The following is a 22774-nucleotide window of genomic DNA, read 5'->3' as shown; positions in this document are numbered from 1 at the left end:
CTAATCACATGGTTACCAAATAAAAAATACACAATAAAGAACCACTTGCTGTATGCAAATACAGCTGGATCCACCTTTTATTATATCCACATATAGCAAATGATGTGTACATTTTTGGTATATTGCGGTTTGATATAAATAATTCTTGTTATACTTATAAGTGTGGTTTTTAGTTATCTTTTGTTAACCCCCATGCGTTAGAATGAAACTTATACTCTTCTAAATGTATTAAGCATTGATTCAATATTTTCTTTGACTCTTTTTTGAATAACATAGACCTATTATTATATTTTAAAGTAGTACTTTAAATTGTTTAGAAATATATGTATAAAGTATTTGCAGATAAATAAGGGAAATTAACTTTATTATAACTTTATTATAATATTATTCTTATTGAAAGCAAAAATCCTAATAACTCCCTATGCTCAGTACATGGCCACAGTATCTTATATTATTTACGAGCAAACTGACAGAAAATCACTTTATTCTTTAAATAAGCATATTTTAAAAAAATCTATCATAGGTAATTTTTTGTATTTAATAAAAAAAACAAACAAAAATATGGCTCAAATATTAATAGAATACAAAAGAAACATATTAGGATATTCCTTGTAAATCATTTAAAATTTTAATTTGTCATTGTATAAGTTCTTTTAGAAAATAATATGTACAAGTTCTTAAAGTATTTTATAATTAATGCAAACAGGATTTGAAATTTTCTGTATAATCTATTAATGTATAAATTGTATGTTTAGTGAATTTTATGTGGCACAGGAGGCAGTGGTCTGGCATTGTGAGTAATTTGAATGCTGTCTGGTAAATGATGTGATCTTTGTTCTGTTTCCTCTCTCAACAAATTGTTGGCATTATTTGTTGCTTTTGAAAAACATCTGGCTGAAATTGTTGATTCATTTGGGTAGTTAAAGTTTCCTTCTATGTTCCTCTTATCTGTCATATTCACCTGCCCAACATGTGGCTTGAAGAATTGTGGAATCAGATGATCTGAAAACAACAAACAAATCTCAATAATATAATCACATGCTATTCATATGTAGATAATACATTTTAAAAAGTTAAACTTCCTTATTAAGTATCAAGTGTTTATTTACCTGTCATCTCTTCTGTATGTCCTGTGCCTACTTCACTCCAACCACGTCCACTGTCAGCATGAGAAGACAATGTAGATGTCCATGTTGGACAATAAGGAGTCACCAATGTGTTCTTATCACCGTTTTGAAATGTAGGTGTCATCTGCATCCAATGTAATCAAAAGTTATTTTATCCTTTTGCTGTACAATGTGAACTATAGAACTACTATTAATATTGTAACTACTGCTAACATTTAACCATAAACGCAAACAACTTCATAAAAAATTAAATAATATTGTACTTTCTCATTGTATATCAAAATACTGTATGACATAAATTCATAATAATATTAACAAAAAAAAAATAAAAGATAGAAATATTTTTATCTTATTCTTGCATAATAGCTTTAAGATGATTTTTATAATCACCAAATATGAATTTCCAAGTGTAGTAGATTAGCAGAGAGTTTCTTTAAATGTTTTCTTAATGATAACAAGTAAAGCTCCTTTTCAAGACAAAGGTTCATATGACCATTGATCATCTTTGTTTCATACTGTGCTAAGTAGAATTGCTGGCACTCCACAACACTAATCAGCAGTATTCATTTACACATAGTGTGTCATGCTTATTTTTAGTGTCCATCTATACACTAAAGTTGTTTAACTTTAATAATCTGATAAGAAATAGTGCTTAAACATAATTCGGTTGTGAACTCATTTTTAAATATTATTTGCTACAATTTTTAATTCTACCCAAATTTGTAGATGATTTGGTAATTTTTTTTGATATACTTGATATGATTTCATTTTTTTAATTAACAAAGATAATAAAGAGAGAGAACAATAAAAATATTGGAATAGTCCATCATAAACAAAAGGGAATGACAATACAAGTCGTAAAAGTATTTGACCTGTAGTTAAGAGGGGAAAAGAGAAAAATCAAGCAGCAGATATAGCAACTGGAACACAAATAATTTGGGATTTTATATTATATTTAATATTTAACTGGCTTTGCAAATTCGCCTTTTTCTGATTCAAACAATCTAACCAAATCTAAATGGGTGACCAATGCATAGCATTGAGTTTATATTTATTGTTTGCATTGAATATATTTTATTATACTGTATATCTTTTAATAAAATGAACAGGACTCACTAAACGTTAAATAAGATTTCATAACATTATAGATAGTAATATGTATTATTACAAAATATGCACAGATTTTGTTTTATTAAAATTAAGTAAATTATTATATTATGAAAGAAAATATCAGTATATTATTATTATTTACAAAATTAGCAGAGATTTTGTTTCATTAAGATTAAGAAATTATATCATAAAACGAAATAGCAGTATATCTTAATTAACTCCAAATGCACATAACTTTACAGAAATTGTTATAAATAATTTGAATACATATTTTATTCAATATATAAAAATTATGATATATTTTTAAAATTTTGCAAATTACCTGAGAGCTGATGTCAACAGAATTGTTTGGTCTGATGACTGGTGATTGGTTGATGAACCTGGGATATGACTCCCTTCTGTTGGCTGCCATCTCTTCAGCACTCCTACCAAAGTTGGGATCATTTATCATTGTAGTAGGAACATCTGGCCAAGAGCTCCCTCGATAAGAAGATGACATCAAATGTCTTTGTTCACTCACATATCTATTAGAAACATCATCTCCATCTACACTTGCAGCATTACAACAGCGAAGCACGCAGATCGAGATTGAAGCCGTAACAATGATAGTCACCATCACAGCCAATAACGTAATAATAATCACCATATTAAGATGCACCTTCTCTTCAGACTCACCATTTTGCAGCACACCATTTACTCTTTCCAAAGAAGAAGAAGAAGAGCTCTTGTTTTTCAATAGCAGACTCAAAAAGATTGTAGTTGTGGCTGATAAAACTGGCATACCACTATCCTTCACTACAAACTCCAGTTCATATGAGCCGGCATCTTGTTTGGTAAGGGCACCCGTAGAAGACAACAAACCACTGTAATGGTCAATCGTGAACAACTGTTTCTCATTGCCTGCACTTATTTCATATTTCAGAAATGCATTCTCTTGACTGTCACTGTCATGTGCCCTCACAACTGTCACGTTCTTGCTTTCATCAGCAAAATACACAACTTCCACATTGTGTGGATTAACACTGGGAAATGTAAAATATGGACTGTTATCATTTTCATCTTCAACCTCAACAATCACATCCACTGTATTATTCAGTGATGGCATTCCATTGTCTTTCACCAAAACCTCAAACTTATAAACATCTTGTAATTCATGGTCCAATGATTCACTTGTTGAAATAAAACCATCTTTTGTGATCACAAAAGGCAGCAGCAGCACCTCTTCACTTTTATGCTTATTTCTTTGCAGAGAAAACATCAGTTCCCCTCCAGCTCCCAAGTCCGGATCAGATGCATTGATTGAGCCGACATCAATGTCAGCCTTCTGGTTCTCATTGATACGGAATTTGTATCTTGCTTTACTAAATTTCGGCTTCACATCATTCACATCCATCACTTTAATTGAAAACTTACTCTCACTATGGCGTGGTGGGAATCCCATATCTTCACAGCTGATTGTGATGTCATGATTTTCCTCTGTCTCTCTATCCAATGGGTCTTTCAGAATCACTTGGTATTTGTTCAATCCTTGACTTTTCAGTTTAAACTTATCATGATGGAGATCACATATAACTTCTCCATTCTGACCAGCATCATGGTCAGTTACTTTCACATATGCAATAAAACTGCCCACTTCAATGTCTTCAGAAATGGATGTTGTGTTTTCTGTAGAGTAAGATGAGAAAAAGTTCACATCTATTGTAGGAGCATTATTTTGTTGGTTGATCACACTCACTTTAACTATAGCAAAAGAACTCAAAGGGGGGTGGCCATCATCTGTTGCTTCTATGTACAAATTATGAATTAATATTTGTCCAGTTGGAATTTCTCTGGAGAAAAAAATTTCACCAGAGAATGGGTTAACTTTAAAATGTCTTTTAGCAAAATCTGATGTTTTCGAATTAAAATGATAGGAAATATTTCCATTTTGTCCTGAATCTAAATCTGTAGCCAATAAAGTAGCAACAGGAGATGTTTCACTTGGTTCATTTTTGATAGATACATTGTAGAGTTTTTGAGAAAAGATGGGAGTATTATCATTGATATCTGTGACTGTAATGTGAACATCTAAAACACTTTGTTTTGGTGGTGACCCTCCATCTTTTGCAATCACTTGGATCAAATATGAATCTTTTATTTCCCTGTCTAATCTTTCTTCTAATATAATATTAAGATCTGATGTTCCAAGCAGAGTTTTTGACACTGACAATGTAAATGGATCTTCAGCATTTTTTTTTAATTCATAAGCTATTTGGGAAAATAAAAAACTTATGTCCTTATCAATAGCATTAATAATTTGTCTCCGGGCACCTTTTCTATCATCTTCTGAGAATTGTAATTTAACCTGTTTATCAGGAAACTTTGGCTGATTATCATTAATATCTTTTATGATAATTTTCATTTCAAGTAATTTTATAAATGATTTGCTCTTCCTGACTGCAACATCAATCATTTTGGAGCATTCTCTGTTATATGTACAAATAGCTTCTGCATCCAATATTTGTGCGGTATATAATTCTCCTGTGCTTTTATCAACCCGAAATAATTTAGAACTTCCTTTCTGGAGTTGTGTGAAGGTGATGCGTTTTCGATCCTTTAGAGCAATTGTATCCATCACATGTGAACTATCAGCAATATTGCCAATGTATGTGCCAGGACCTTTCTCTTCTTCCACTGTGTAGACAGGGTTGGCACATAAACCGGTATGGAAGAGAAATAGTGGAACAAGAGCTGACACCAACATGCTTATATGAAACCTAGATAATAGACAAAAATAAAATCATTTATCTTTATATAAAAATGATTTTATATTTTAATAATAAAAAAAAAAAACTTTACATATGAAATTGAATTTCTTACCATGTCAATATTTTAATTGCATCATATTACACTATGGAGTATTTCCAAAACGTATGTCTAAAATATGTATTTTAGTTATAATAAATAAGATAAGCATACACAAACATTATCCAATACATTTTTTATAATCTGTGATTCTTTTAGTTATCTAGATTTTACATACAGAATTTTTCATATCAAAATTTAATTTAAATAATGAGTAAAAGTAATAATTAAAAATTCTACGCTGAAGTTTATAATCATCAAACAATTTCTCCATCATATGAATATGTCTTCCTGAAATAAAAGTGTAAAAGAATAAAAATATAACATTCAGTTAGAAAATAAAAACCATGAGAGTTATTTCCCCTTAACTTGAAGGTATCAATGCTGAAGAATATATCCATAGGAGCACACAAAATTTTTTAACACATAAATTGGAAATAAAGCAATTTTAGAACCATCACATATTAATATACTTAAAAAGTGAAAACTATCGGGTGCACAGAAAGAGCAATATATATATATATATATATATTAGTATCATATTCATTGATGAATATATTTCTAAAGCTAAATGCAAAAGAATTGCTGAAATGTTAATTGTTCTTTCAATTAGAGGCTACTATTTAGAATAAGTTTTTCTGATGAAATATTATAATTTAAATGTTTTTAAGTTTCATTAATTAAAAAGATGTAGATATTTTAGTAAATCCACGAACAAATATAAAGTGAGAAGATTCCCATAAGATGAATTATTATATAGTCCACTGATTGTGTTTATGAACACATTCACTAAAATAGATTACTTGATAATATTTGTTCAATGTAAGTGTCCATTAGGGCTGCTGATTATTAGTTTCTTTGGAAATTATGAAACTGAATTTTAAAAATCTTATTATTTTGAAAAATCATACCATCAAATCTTTCACTAATTAACAAAATAGATTGTTATTGATAACTGAAGTTAAAACAATATGGTGATCATAGGCTCATAAAAAGGTATATTCTTTTGAGTAATTATATAATAACATTTATATTAAGAATGATATACAAACTATACATCATAAACAAATTTGTCAGTGTTTTACTTGAATTATATTATACTCTTTTCAAAAGTATATCATTAAAGAGTAATTTTGCATTCTTTTTAAAATATATAGCATGGTTCATTCTAATAGCTCACTAATATCAAACTGTAAATAATAAACTCAGGCTCAAACTTTTAGATATAACAAAGTAGTTTATGTTGACAAAGCTGATTGCTTATCAAAACTGCAAATACCAGACACTGAATGAAGGAGGACTTGGAAAGAACTAACGTCATCATCTTCTATAGATATACATGTGAATATATATATATATATATATATATATATATATATATATATATAAAGCTGAATGTGTGTGTGTGTGTATCTGGTCACGAATAGGCTCCTATATTTCCTTGACTATTTTAAAAAACTGATTGCATATAATGATAGAAGATGTATAGAGACACAGGAATGGGTATGTTTGATCTGGCAGAACGGTGGTTCATTAAAATTGTAGGGTCTGCGTTCGCACCTGATCCACAAAGTATGGAAATAAAAAATTAAAAATGAACGTTTATAAGTGTTTCTTTCATATAGATGTACATAAAAATACTTTGATAAGTATGTTTTAACTTAAATAGGGATGGTATAATAAAATTGTTGGGTCTACGTTTGCACCTGGCCTTCATAGAATGGAAATAGGCACAAACTTTAATAAAGACTTTTCATATCTTTCTGCGTAAGTATACTTTGATAATTATGTTTCAGTTTGAAGAAATATGGTATAATAAAATTATGGGGTGTTCGTTCACACCTGACCTCCATAGAATGGAAATATGTCACAAAGTTTTTTTTATATAGATCCACAGAATATTGTGATAAGTGTTTCAGTGTGAACAGGTATGGTATAATAAATTATGGGGTTTATCTATTTTATTTTTACTTTCATCATATTTTGCTTTGGTTTTGATACCCCCAAATTCGAAGCTATCTCTTTATAACCCTTCCTTTTCATAACCTATCATACTTTCATAAATCAGAGTCCATTTTCTGTAGGCTGTTTTTGAACCCAGTCATATATATATATATGAATAGTTTTAGTAGAAGACAATGTTGTTGTTGGGTTTTATAGCATGCCAATCATTGTTGGGTCATTTTATGTTGAAAACGTATGCGTTTTGTATTTGATTAGTTTGTAGATGAATCTGAAGAGACTTTTCTTGCATGCATTAATTACCTGGTGTTCCCAAATGATCACCTATTTAGTACTAGCCTCAAAGTCGATTAACTATTGGTGACTTTATAAAAACAATTGTGTCAACATGATTTTAGCTATATTCAATAGTTAAAGTGAATTCAAGGCGAATAGATGGAAATTTTAACTTTGTCTTTAGATAGTATTTTGGATACCTACACATAATACTTGTAATGCATACACTTTTAATTAATAAATTAACATTATAAATATTTTACTTCATTCAGAGTCATAAATTCATCTCCAATATAAATTTTAGCTAAAGATAACAGGACTGCTACATGGTCAACATGTAGAAATCCTAAATGAAACCACTAAAATGAGCACTTCTAAAACCAGTTTTGATATTTTGGGTGCTGCAAGTGTCTCGGACTTCAGAGGGAGTAACACTCGGTAATGTCTTATGCTTACTTCCCATGCAGTCTGGTGTGAGAAGGAATATCTAACAATACAAACTAAATACGTATTTTATTTCTATATAGAAATAAACTTTTAGTGTTTCAATCTGTAAAATTAAAATAAAATACAATGATAAGATGCTTTCTATATTTTCATCATTCTTTTGTACATCCTAATTATTATAACTTACTATGTTCAATAGAGGATTTTTTATACAAAAATTGAAACAAGGACAAATATTTAATGTTGTATACATTATGCAGAATTATCCAGTGATATTTGATCTCTTCTTACAGCATTGAATTCAAATTAAAAATTTGGCATTAAGATTTTCTAGATCATATTTGGAAACAGTAGGCTTAACTGCACACAGAAACTGTTTTATGAAAAAAATATACTTGGCTAACAAACTCAATATAAATATTTTTAATTTTAGAAAAAAAAAATCATAAGTATAATCTTTTAAAGAATCATTCTCTGAATATATCTTCAATAATGTAACTTACTTTAGAAAAATAATGAAAAATAAATGATAAAAATAAATCATGTAAAGTAGGATTTGTTTATTTTAGGTTACAGAATTTTTTATTAATCTATACATTCAAACATAATTTTACATAATTTGATTCTTTTGGAAAATAGTCTTATTTTGATTATGATCAACTGCGATTCAAATTTTGACCTTTCATGTGTACATGGAGATTTCAAACTAGTTACAGCATAACAGTAAGAGTTAAGAGTCATATAACACAGTAAAATGGAGTTAGAGTGATAGATCGCTTGGTGAGTTAATTAAAATAATTGAAATGAAGGGTTTTTTTTTTCAAAAATATACTTAATTTGAGACCTAAGAAATATTTTAATGGGATTAAAACATACAGAAAAAACCTTGAATAATTTAGTTTTAGTATAATATATATATATATTATATATATATATATATATATATATATATATATATATATATATATATATATATATATATATATACACACACACAAGCGATACATATAGATAGAGAAATCATAAAATAAATGGCATAAAACCAATCTAATCTCAAAAACAACTATGGAAATAGAAAAAAACTTACATATATTTGACTTTTACGTTTGTTCGTTGTATTTCTTTATTAAAATTAGTGAAAGATCCCCTCAATGTTTAATTCTGTAATTGATTCCTTTGAAAAAATATAAAGATAAAAGAAAGGTTAAATAATTTTGTAAAATGTAAAAACAATATTGTACAAGAAAATCTAACAATTTCCGAAGGATGATTTTAAAACAATAATTTATTAATTTAATTGATACATTTATGAAAATAAATAAAATTGCATTCACTGTTACCAATTTTTTCAATAATTTTCTTTTCATATTTCAATTGATTTTTTTTATTTGAAATTATTTTATTAATAGCCTTTATTTCTTGATAATGACCAATGTATTATTAAAATACCTGGTAATTTTTAATTTTCTTCTGCAGCAAATTTCGTTTCAGTCAATCTGCGTTTTTGAATTGCCAATCACTATAGTGTTACATTATGTTCCTGACCATAATAAAAAATGTTTTTTTAATACATTTGTAGATTAACAGCTTATCCTAAAATCTCCAAAAATTGAGAGTCTACTTTTTTTTGTTTTTTGATTACATATGAATATCCAGAAAAAAAAGCAACTGTTTTAGAATTTATCATCACAATAAGTGTTGTATATAAATTTAACATTAAATGAATCCACATTTCAGGGCCATTATAGTATTTAAGGGTAAAATCTTATAGTAGTAATCTTTAGTTTGAGTGCTTGTTAATTAAGGTTAGGTTAGGTTGAGAATTAAATTAGAAGACTGTAACAAATGTTTTGAAAAATAATTTATTGAAGAGCATGTTTACAATAAATAAATAGAAATTAAAAATAATATCAGCTATTCAAGAATTTAAGATATCTGGTATATATGAATACTCTGAAAGAGTTAAAAATATTGCGTACAAAAACACTGGTAAGAGGAGACAATACAAAGCAGGGATTAACTGAAATGAAATTGTTTGAATCAAGAAAGTTTAATAGCACCAAATATCAATATATAAAGTAACCAAGTTAAACTAAGGCAGAGATTTCAGTCATCCAATTTAAAAAATAAAACCGAGTAAATATTTATAATGGTAGAAAAAAAAACACTCAGAGGTAAAAGTAAAATTTAGACATTTCAATCAAAAATGAATTTTTTTTTGCTTTGCATCTTTTAAAGCAATTTAATATAACATGAATATATATCTAGTAAATCAAGAGATTATGTTAATTATAATAACTATGAACGTTATGATGCCTGACTGTTGAAAATAATTTTATGGTACTAAAATAAGTAGTGACTTATCTACCATGACACGTTTTACAAAGCATAATTGTGACTTTTAAACATGTACTTTTATTTCTGTTCAGTATATTTATATCAGAGAAGGAAAACTTTAAAATCAAATTAAAATATTTGATAAATATGCCTGTCAAACTTACATTTGTTTTTTCTCCACATAAAAATACTACTAAAACAAAATATTGTATTAATCAGGAAGTCTATTAATTAAATTAATCAAAGTATATTGTATTAATGAAGAAGCAAATTTATATTAACTATGATTAAAATTAACAATTTAGGAATTATAAACTGAATAGGTTTTGTTGAGGCAAACAAATATGAAAACGTTTTTCTTCCTTAACACAACTTTATATGCAACACTTTTTAATTTAATCATTGTAAAAGAGTAGGTTGGTTTTATTTAAAATAAAGTAAGAAATCTTTCTAAATTACATCCATGAAATACATGTGAAACATAGTTACTTAATAAAAAGAATAACAGATAAAAATGGCTACCAAATTAGTGAAACATAAAAGTATGCAAGAAAAGCAACGAATAAAACTATTTAATCTCCAAATAATCTGCCCAATTGATAAGAATAAAACTTATTTTTCAATTATATTTGGAATTAAAACAACTGTTAAATTGAATCTAATGTTATTACAAATAATTGTGTATTTCTTTTCTCTTAACACCCTCTAAAATGTCAAAGAAATATAAACGTTTTTCAAAAGTAAAAAATATTTCTGCTTAAAATATCTCCATAATAATTTTTTATGAATTTCTATGATTAACTTACCTTAATATTTTCTAATCTTCTCAGTTTTAGAATTTGAGTCAATTTAAATTGTATTTTATCCAGTGTTCTGAAGAGAATGAAGACAAAACAAAGACATTGTCATCGTGTGTGTGCGTGTGTGTGTGTGTGTGTGTGTGTGTGTATGCATATATGTGTATCTTAGTGCTGTTTTATAATTGTAAGTGTATATCAACTCTGTCATCCTAATAAGTATGATGTGTTTGTAATGGATGCAACTTACACAAATAATGTATGTTTGAAAATACAGTAAAATAAATTTTATTTTTTTCTGTTGACAGTTAAATTAATTTAAATATTTCTTTTGCAATGAAAAAGAAAAAATTGTCCTGCGATTTTATAAATTAAAAGCTATTCTTTGTTTCTTTTTCCCATCATGCAATGCGTAGACATTTCTATTTGTCTATTTATCAACTTCTTTCCTCCTTACTTCCAACTCTCCAGATTAGAAAGACAAGGTTTATTTTTTTATTTAAATATCAATTATATTACTGAAACAAAACAAACCATATTTTTTGTTACCTAACTTTTATTAAATTCAGAATTTTATACAAAAAATCTTAAATTATAAATTCAGCATAAATAGCAGTTTTTTTTGTTTAATATAGAAAACAATCACAATAGAATACTTTATTTTTTAAATTCTATATTTATTTTTAACTTTTTAAATGTTTTAGATGAGTTTTAATAATGTTGACAAAATGACTACATTTTCCCATCTTTAACACAGGTTTATATATAAATGTTTTTAATTTTTATACAAAATTTTACAAAGTAAATAATATTCTTGCAATTAATATACACTTTAGCAAATGATTGCTTTGCAAGACAAATATTTTGTGCATAACAAGTATGCTTAATTTTATAAAGAAAAAATGAACTTTTTAATATCTTAAAACAAAAGATGACAATCTTAAATGATTGAAGAGTTAATTTGTCAACACAAAGATAGTAAGAATAAGAATGTATTAATTAGTCATTGAGTAAATGGAAAAAGATTAACCATTTTTAAATAGTCAAGTTAGTATATCTACTTTTAGAATAATTTTTAAAAATCTAAATATCTAAGTTTTATCAAACTCTTCAGAATTTTTAACTGTCTTAGGCATTTTTAATCTCATTACATTTTAAAATTTATAGAGTGATAATAATTTATAAAACTTCACAGACTGATAAAAATTTATGCAGTAAATTTCTAACACATATATGGTAAGTAAAACTTAAAGATATAAAACAGTAAAGTAAACATACGAAGCAATAATCAATATATTTAAAGTAACTTTAAATAGATCAGTTACGTAATTCTTTTATGAAGTGGTTCAGAATTTTTATAAGTTCTATTCATTCTTTCTCATTTCATTTATAAATATAATTTATATAAAAATCCTTAGAAAAAATTTTTAATGGAAGCAAACGTTAAGTTGAAAGTATATGCTTAGTGTATTTTATGTGGTACAGGAGGCAGTGGTCTTGCATTGTGAGTAATTTGAATGCTGTCTGATAAATGATGTGATCTTTGTTCTGTTTCTTCTCTCAACAAATTGTTGGCATTATTTGTTGCTTTTGAAAAACATCTGGCTGAAATTGTTGATTCATTTGGGTAGTTAAAGTTTCCTTCTATGTTCCTCTTATCTGTCATATTCACCTGCCCAACATGTGGCTTGAAGAATTGTGGAATAAGATGATCTGAAAACAAACAAACAAATCTCAATAATATAATCACATGCTATTCATATGTAGATAATATATTTTTAAAAGTTAAATTTCCTTATTAAGTATCAAGTGTTTATTTACCTGTCATCTCTTCTGTATATCCTGTGCCTACTTCACTCCAACCACGTCCACTATCAGCATGAGAAGACAATGTAGATGTCCATGTTGGACAATAAGGAGTCACCAATGTGTTCTTATCACCATTTTGAAATCCAGGTGTCATCTACAACAAAATATTTGAAAATCATTTCTAAATATTTCTTTGTTAAAATGTTTAATTCAGATGAGAAACTTCATAAAGTTTATAAAGCTTTACTGTTAATCAAAAGCCAAATAAATTATGAAATATGTGCATAGACCATTGTTTATATATTATTTATTCTGAGTAAAAATTGATCAATTTACAATACTTTTCCTTGAAATGGAACATGCAGTATATGAAAAATGGTGCTGAATAAACATGATAAACGACCAGAAAAGGTAAACTTTGCAAAATATTAAGAGCAAAAAAAAAAAAAAAATAATAATAATAATAATAAAGAATAAAAATTATATAAAATATTTCATTTAATAATAAACAAAATAATTTACCATGTAAATCAGAAATGTTTTTATGTATCAATTAGAATTACATGAGTATTATGAATTTAAGAAGTAGATGATATTTATATCTAAATATTCTGAATTTTTTTATGTACAAGTTTACATAGATCTCAGAATGTTTCAATAATCATTGATAAAAATCATGTTTCCTACCTGACTAGTAATGTCAACAGAATTGTTTGGTCTGATAACTGGTGATTGGTTGATGAACCTTGGGTATGACTCCCTTCTGTTCGCTGCCATCTCCTCAGCACTCCTACCAAAGTTGGGATCATTTATCATTGTAGTAGGAACATCTGGCCAAGAGCTCCCTCGATAAGAAGATGACATCAAATGTCTTTGTTCACTCACATATCTATTAGAAACATCATCTCCATCTACACTTGCAGCATTACAACAGCGAAGCACGCAGATCGAAATTGAAGCTGTAACAATGATAGTCACCATCACAGCCAATAACGTAATAATAATCACCATATTAAGATGCACTTTCTCTTCAGACTCACCATTTTGCAGCACGCCATTTACTCTTTCCAAAGAAGAAGAAGAAGAGCTCTTGTTTTTCAATAGCAGACTCAAAAAGATTGTAGTTGTGGCTGATAAAACTGGCATACCACTATCCTTCACTACAAACTCCAGTTCATATGAGCCGGCATCTTGTTTGGTAAGGGCACCCGTAGAAGACAACAAACCACTGTAATGGTCAATCGTGAACAACTGTTTCTCATTGCCTGCACTTATTTCATATTTCAGAAATGCATTCTCTTGACTGTCACTGTCATGTGCCCTCACAACTGTCACGTTCTTGCTTTCATCAGCAAAATACACAACTTCCACATTGTGTGGATTAACACTGGGAAATGTAAAATATGGACTGTTATCATTTTCATCTTCAACCTCAACAATCACATCCACTGTATTATTCAGTGATGGCATTCCATTGTCTTTCACCAAAACCTCAAACTTATAAACATCTTGTAATTCATGGTCCAATGATTCACTTGTTGAAATAAAACCATCTTTTGTGATCACAAAAGGCAGCAGCAGCAGCACCTTTTCACTTTTATGCTTATTTCTTTGCAGAGAAAACATCAGTTCCCCTCCAGCTCCCAAGTCCGGATCAGATGCATTGATTGAGCCGACATCAATGTCAGCCTTCTGGTTCTCATTGATACGGAATTTGTATCTTGCTTTACTAAATTTCGGCTTCACATCATTCACATCCATCACTTTAATTGAAAACTTACTCTCACTATGGCGTGGTGGGAATCCCATATCTTCACAGCTGATTGTGATGTCATGATTTTCCTCTGTCTCTCTATCCAATGGGTCTTTCAGAATCACTTGGTATTTGTTCAATCCTTGACTTTTCAGTTTAAACTTATCATGATGGAGATCACATATAACTTCTCCATTCTGACCAGCATCATGGTCAGTTACTTTCACATATGCAATAAAACTGCCCACTTCAATGTCTTCAGAAATGGATGTTGTGTTTTCTGTAGAGTAAGATGAGAAAAAGTTCACATCTATTGTAGGAGCATTATTTTGTTGGTTGATCACACTCACTTTAACTATAGCAAAAGAACTCAAAGGGGGGTGGCCATCATCTGTTGCTTCTATGTACAAATTATGAATTAATATTTGTCCAGTTGGAATTTCTCTGGAGAAAAAAATTTCACCAGAGAATGGGTTAACTTTAAAATGTCTTTTAGCAAAATCTGATGTTTTCGAATTAAAATGATAGGAAATATTTCCATTTTGTCCTGAATCTAAATCTGTAGCCAATAAAGTAGCAACAGGAGATGTTTCACTTGGTTCATTTTTGATAGATACATTGTAGAGTTTTTGAGAAAAGATGGGAGTATTATCATTGATATCTGTGACTGTAATGTGAACATCTAAAACACTTTGTTTTGGTGGTGACCCTCCATCTTTTGCAATCACTTGGATCAAATATGAATCTTTTATTTCCCTGTCTAATCTTTCTTCTAATATAATATTAAGATCTGATGTTCCAAGCAGAGTTTTTGACACTGACAATGTAAATGGATCTTCAGCATTTTTTTTTAATTCATAAGCTATTTGGGAAAATAAAAAACTTATGTCCTTATCAATAGCATTAATAATTTGTCTCCGGGCACCTTTTCTATCATCTTCTGAGAATTGTAATTTAACCTGTTTATCAGGAAACTTTGGCTGATTATCATTAATATCTTTTATGATAATTTTCATTTCAAGTAATTTTATAAATGATTTGCTCTTCCTGACTGCAACATCAATCATTTTGGAGCATTCTCTGTTATATGTACAAATAGCTTCTGCATCCAATATTTGTGCGGTATATAATTCTCCTGTGCTTTTATCAACCCGAAATAATTTAGAACTTCCTTTCTGGAGTTGTGTGAAGGTGATGCGTTTTCGATCCTTTAGAGCAATTGTATCCATCACATGTGAACTATCAGCAATATTGCCAATGTATGTGCCAGGACCTTTCTCTTCTTCCACTGTGTAGACAGGGTTGGCACATAAACCGGTATGGAAGAGAAATAGTGGAACAAGAGCTGACACCAACATGCTTATATGAAACCTAGATAATAGACAAAAATAAAATCATTTATCTTTATATAAAAATGATTTTATATTTTAATAATAAAAAAAAAAAACTTTACATATGAAATTGAATTTCTTACCATGTCAATATTTTAATTGCATCATATTACACTATGGAGTATTTCCAAAACGTATGTCTAAAATATGTATTTTAGTTATAATAAATAAGATAAGCATACACAAACATTATCCAATACATTTTTTATAATCTGTGATTCTTTTAGTTATCTAGATTTTACATACAGAATTTTTCATATCAAAATTTAATTTAAATAATGAGTAAAAGTAATAATTAAAAATTCTACGCTGAAGTTTATAATCATCAAACAATTTCTCCATCATATGAATATGTCTTCCTGAAATAAAAGTGTAAAAGAATAAAAATATAACATTCAGTTAGAAAATAAAAACCATGAGAGTTATTTCCCCTTAACTTGAAGGTATCAATGCTGAAGAATATATCCATAGGAGCACACAAAATTTTTTAACACATAAATTGGAAATAAAGCAATTTTAGAACCATCACATATTAATATACTTAAAAAGTGAAAACTATCGGGTGCACAGAAAGAGCAATATATATATATATATATATATATTAGTATCATATTCATTGATGAATATATTTCTAAAGCTAAATGCAAAAGAATTGCTGAAATGTTAATTGTTCTTTCAATTAGAGGCTACTATTTAGAATAAGTTTTTCTGATGAAATATTATAATTTAAATGTTTTTAAGTTTCATTAATTAAAAAGATGTAGATATTTTAGTAAATCCACGAACAAATATAAAGTGAGAAGATTCCCATAAGATGAATTATTATATAGTCCACTGATTGTGTTTATGAACACATTCACTAAAATAGATTACTTGATAATATTTGTTCAATGTAAGTGTCCATTAGGGCTGCTGATTATTAGTTTCTTTGGAAATTATGAAACTGAATTTTAAAAATCTTATTATTTTGAAAAATCATACCATCAAATCTTTCACTAATTAACAAAATAGATTGTTATTGATAACTGAAGTTAAAACAATATGGTGATCATAGGCTCATAAAAAGGTATATTCTTTTGAGTAATTATATAATAACATTTATATTAAGAATGATATACAAACTATACATCATAAACAAATTTGTCAGTGTTTTACTTGAATTATATTATACTCTTTTCAAAAGTATATCATTAAAGAGTAATTTTGCATTCTTTTTAAAATATATAGCATGGTTCATTCTAATAGCTCACTAATATCAAACTGTAAATAATAAACTCAGGCTCAAACTTTTAGATATAACAAAGTAGTTTATGTTGACAAAGCTGATTGCTTATCAAAACTGCAAATACCAGACACTGAATGAAGGAGGACTTGGAAAGAACTAACGTCATCATCTTCTATAGATATACATGTGAATATATATATATATATATATATATATATATATATATATATAAAGCTGAATGTGTGTGTGTGTGTATCTGGTCACGAATAGGCTCCTATATTTCCTTGACTATTTTAAAAAACTGATTGCATATAATGATAGAAGATGTATAGAGACACAGGAATGGGTATGTTTGATCTGGCAGAACGGTGGTTCATTAAAATTGTAGGGTCTGCGTTCGCACCTGATCCACAAAGTATGGAAATAAAAAATTAAAAATGAACGTTTATAAGTGTTTCTTTCATATAGATGTACATAAAAATACTTTGATAAGTATGTTTTAACTTAAATAGGGATGGTATAATAAAATTGTTGGGTCTACGTTTGCACCTGGCCTTCATAGAATGGAAATAGGCACAAACTTTAATAAAGACTTTTCATATCTTTCTGCGTAAGTATACTTTGATAATTATGTTTCAGTTTGAAGAAATATGGTATAATAAAATTATGGGGTGTTCGTTCACACCTGACCTCCATAGAATGGAAATATGTCACAAAGTTTTTTTTATATAGATCCACAGAATATTGTGATAAGTGTTTCAGTGTGAACAGGTATGGTATAATAAATTATGGGGTTTATCTATTTTATTTTTACTTTCATCATATTTTGCTTTGGTTTTGATACCCCCAAATTCGAAGCTATCTCTTTATAACCCTTCCTTTTCATAACCTATCATACTTTCATAAATCAGAGTCCATTTTCTGTAGGCTGTTTTTGAACCCAGTCATATATATATATATGAATAGTTTTAGTAGAAGACAATGTTGTTGTTGGGTTTTATAGCATGCCAATCATTGTTGGGTCATTTTATGTTGAAAACGTATGCGTTTTGTATTTGATTAGTTTGTAGATGAATCTGAAGAGACTTTTCTTGCATGCATTAATTACCTGGTGTTCCCAAATGATCACCTATTTAGTACTAGCCTCAAAGTCGATTAACTATTGGTGACTTTATAAAAACAATTGTGTCAACATGATTTTAGCTATATTCAATAGTTAAAGTGAATTCAAGGCGAATAGATGGAAATTTTAACTTTGTCTTTAGATAGTATTTTGGATACCTACACATAATACTTGTAATGCATACACTTTTAATTAATAAATTAACATTATAAATATTTTACTTCATTCAGAGTCATAAATTCATCTCCAATATAAATTTTAGCTAAAGATAACAGGACTGCTACATGGTCAACATGTAGAAATCCTAAATGAAACCACTAAAATGAGCACTTCTAAAACCAGTTTTGATATTTTGGGTGCTGCAAGTGTCTCGGACTTCAGAGGGAGTAACACTCGGTAATGTCTTATGCTTACTTCCCATGCAGTCTGGTGTGAGAAGGAATATCTAACAATACAAACTAAATACGTATTTTATTTCTATATAGAAATAAACTTTTAGTGTTTCAATCTGTAAAATTAAAATAAAATACAATGATAAGATGCTTTCTATATTTTCATCATTCTTTTGTACATCCTAATTATTATAACTTACTATGTTCAATAGAGGATTTTTTATACAAAAATTGAAACAAGGACAAATATTTAATGTTGTATACATTATGCAGAATTATCCAGTGATATTTGATCTCTTCTTACAGCATTGAATTCAAATTAAAAATTTGGCATTAAGATTTTCTAGATCATATTTGGAAACAGTAGGCTTAACTGCACACAGAAACTGTTTTATGAAAAAAATATACTTGGCTAACAAACTCAATATAAATATTTTTAATTTTAGAAAAAAAAAATCATAAGTATAATCTTTTAAAGAATCATTCTCTGAATATATCTTCAATAATGTAACTTACTTTAGAAAAATAATGAAAAATAAATGATAAAAATAAATCATGTAAAGTAGGATTTGTTTATTTTAGGTTACAGAATTTTTTATTAATCTATACATTCAAACATAATTTTACATAATTTGATTCTTTTGGAAAATAGTCTTATTTTGATTATGATCAACTGCGATTCAAATTTTGACCTTTCATGTGTACATGGAGATTTCAAACTAGTTACAGCATAACAGTAAGAGTTAAGAGTCATATAACACAGTAAAATGGAGTTAGAGTGATAGATCGCTTGGTGAGTTAATTAAAATAATTGAAATGAAGGGTTTTTTTTTTTCAAAAATATACTTAATTTGAGACCTAAGAAATATTTTAATGGGATTAAAACATACAGAAAAAACCTTGAATAATTTAGTTTTAGTATAATATATATATATATTATATATATATATATATATATATATATATATATATATATATATATATATATATATATATATATATATATATATATATACACACACACAAGCGATACATATAGATAGAGAAATCATAAAATAAATGGCATAAAACCAATCTAATCTCAAAAACAACTATGGAAATAGAAAAAAACTTACATATATTTGACTTTTACGTTTGTTCGTTGTATTTCTTTATTAAAATTAGTGAAAGATCCCCTCAATGTTTAATTCTGTAATTGATTCCTTTGAAAAAATATAAAGATAAAAGAAAGGTTAAATAATTTTGTAAAATGTAAAAACAATATTGCACAAGAAAATCTAACAATTTCCGAAGGATGATTTTAAAACAATAATTTATTAATTTAATTGATACATTTATGAAAATAAATAAAATTGCATTCACTGTTACCAATTTTTTCAATAATTTTCTTTTCATATTTCAATTGATTTTTTTTATTTGAAATTATTTTATTAATAGCCTTTATTTCTTGATAATGACCAATGTATTATTAAAATACCTGGTAATTTTTAATTTTCTTCTGCAGCAAATTTCGTTTCAGTCAATCTGCGTTTTTGAATTGCCAATCACTATAGTGTTACATTATGTTCCTGACCATAATAAAAAATGTTTTTTTAATACATTTGTAGATTAACAGCTTATCCTAAAATCTCCAAAAATTGAGAGTCTACTTTTTTTTGTTTTTTGATTACATATGAATATCCAGAAAAAAAAGCAACTGTTTTAGAATTTATCATCACAATAAGTGTTGTATATAAATTTAACATTAAATGAATCCACATTTCAGGGCCATTATAGTATTTAAGGGTAAAATCTTATAGTAGTAATCTTTAGTTTGAGTGCTTGTTAATTAAGGTTAGGTTAGGTTGAGAATTAAATTAGAAGACTGTAACAAATGTTTTGAAAAATAATTTATTGAAGAGCATGTTTACAATAAATAAATAGAAATTAAAAATAATATCAGCTATTCAAGAATTTAAGATATCTGGTATATATGAATACTCTGAAAGAGTTAAAAATATTGCGTACAAAAACACTGGTAAGAGGAGACAATACAAAGCAGGGATTAACTGAAATGAAATTGTTTGAATCAAGAAAGTTTAATAGCACCAAATATCAATATATAAAGTAACCAAGTTAAACTAAGGCAGAGATTTCAGTCATCCAATTTAAAAAATAAAACCGAGTAAATATTTATAATGGTAGAAAAAAAAACACTCAGAGGTAAAAGTAAAATTTAGACATTTCAATCAAAAATGAATTTTTTTTTGCTTTGCATCTTTTAAAGCAATTTAATATAACATGAATATATATCTAGTAAATCAAGAGATTATGTTAATTATAATAACTATGAACGTTATGATGCCTGACTGTTGAAAATAATTTTATGGTACTAAAATAAGTAGTGACTTATCTACCATGACACGTTTTACAAAGCATAATTGTGACTTTTAAACATGTACTTTTATTTCTGTTCAGTATATTTATATCAGAGAAGGAAAACTTTAAAATCAAATTAAAATATTTGATAAATATGCCTGTCAAACTTACATTTGTTTTTTCTCCACATAAAAATACTACTAAAACAAAATATTGTATTAATCAGGAAGTCTATTAATTAAATTAATCAAAGTATATTGTATTAATGAAGAAGCAAATTTATATTAACTATGATTAAAATTAACAATTTAGGAATTATAAACTGAATAGGTTTTGTTGAGGCAAACAAATATGAAAACGTTTTTCTTCCTTAACACAACTTTATATGCAACACTTTTTAATTTAATCATTGTAAAAGAGTAGGTTGGTTTTATTTAAAATAAAGTAAGAAATCTTTCTAAATTACATCCATGAAATACATGTGAAACATAGTTACTTAATAAAAAGAATAACAGATAAAAATGGCTACCAAATTAGTGAAACATAAAAGTATGCAAGAAAAGCAACGAATAAAACTATTTAATCTCCAAATAATCTGCCCAATTGATAAGAATAAAACTTATTTTTCAATTATATTTGGAATTAAAACAACTGTTAAATTGAATCTAATGTTATTACAAATAATTGTGTATTTCTTTTCTCTTAACACCCTCTAAAATGTCAAAGAAATATAAACGTTTTTCAAAAGTAAAAAATATTTCTGCTTAAAATATCTCCATAATAATTTTTTATGAATTTCTATGATTAACTTACCTTAATATTTTCTAATCTTCTCAGTTTTAGAATTTGAGTCAATTTAAATTGTATTTTATCCAGTGTTCTGAAGAGAATGAAGACAAAACAAAGACATTGTCATCGTGTGTGTGCGTGTGTGTGTGTGTGTGTGTGTGTGTGTATGCATATATGTGTATCTTAGTGCTGTTTTATAATTGTAAGTGTATATCAACTCTGTCATCCTAATAAGTATGATGTGTTTGTAATGGATGCAACTTACACAAATAATGTATGTTTGAAAATACAGTAAAATAAATTTTATTTTTTTCTGTTGACAGTTAAATTAATTTAAATATTTCTTTTGCAATGAAAAAGAAAAAATTGTCCTGCGATTTTATAAATTAAAAGCTATTCTTTGTTTCTTTTTCCCATCATGCAATGCGTAGACATTTCTATTTGTCTATTTATCAACTTCTTTCCTCCTTACTTCCAACTCTCCAGATTAGAAAGACAAGGTTTATTTTTTTATTTAAATATCAATTATATTACTGAAACAAAACAAACCATATTTTTTGTTACCTAACTTTTATTAAATTCAGAATTTTATACAAAAAATCTTAAATTATAAATTCAGCATAAATAGCAGTTTTTTTTGTTTAATATAGAAAACAATCACAATAGAATACTTTATTTTTTAAATTCTATATTTATTTTTAACTTTTTAAATGTTTTAGATGAGTTTTAATAATGTTGACAAAATGACTACATTTTCCCATCTTTAACACAGGTTTATATATAAATGTTTTTAATTTTTATACAAAATTTTACAAAGTAAATAATATTCTTGCAATTAATATACACTTTAGCAAATGATTGCTTTGCAAGACAAATATTTTGTGCATAACAAGTATGCTTAATTTTATAAAGAAAAAATGAACTTTTTAATATCTTAAAACAAAAGATGACAATCTTAAATGATTGAAGAGTTAATTTGTCAACACAAAGATAGTAAGAATAAGAATGTATTAATTAGTCATTGAGTAAATGGA

The 22774-nt window shown here is 27.4% G+C and overlaps 2 protein-coding genes across 2 annotated transcripts; both read right to left on the bottom strand.

Annotated features, from left to right (window-relative positions):
• Positions 1–606: 606 nt before the first annotated feature.
• On the bottom strand, positions 607–11038 carry LOC145242030 (protocadherin alpha-3-like). The gene is made up of 5 exons (XM_080104924.1): positions 10910–11038; positions 8854–8940; positions 2560–4993; positions 1110–1251; positions 607–1002 (listed from the first exon to the last, which is right to left on the bottom strand). Coding segments are annotated over exons 2-5 (2829 nt in total). The 5' UTR covers positions 8856–8940; positions 10910–11038; the 3' UTR covers positions 607–751.
• A 1184-nt stretch (positions 11039–12222) lies between these two features.
• On the bottom strand, positions 12223–21893 carry LOC145242027 (protocadherin alpha-3-like). The gene is made up of 5 exons (XM_080104920.1): positions 21765–21893; positions 19709–19795; positions 13397–15833; positions 12722–12863; positions 12223–12613 (listed from the first exon to the last, which is right to left on the bottom strand). Coding segments are annotated over exons 2-5 (2832 nt in total). The 5' UTR covers positions 19711–19795; positions 21765–21893; the 3' UTR covers positions 12223–12362.
• Between the last annotated feature and the right edge of the window lie 881 nt (positions 21894–22774).

This window comes from Euprymna scolopes, chromosome 21 (genome assembly GCF_053919585.1).
Source record: "Euprymna scolopes isolate OS-2025 chromosome 21, ASM5391958v1, whole genome shotgun sequence".
Taxonomy (NCBI): domain Eukaryota; kingdom Metazoa; phylum Mollusca; class Cephalopoda; order Sepiida; family Sepiolidae; genus Euprymna; species Euprymna scolopes.
Note: the sequence above shows the minus strand (reverse complement) of the source record. Positions and strands in the feature narration are given on the sequence as shown.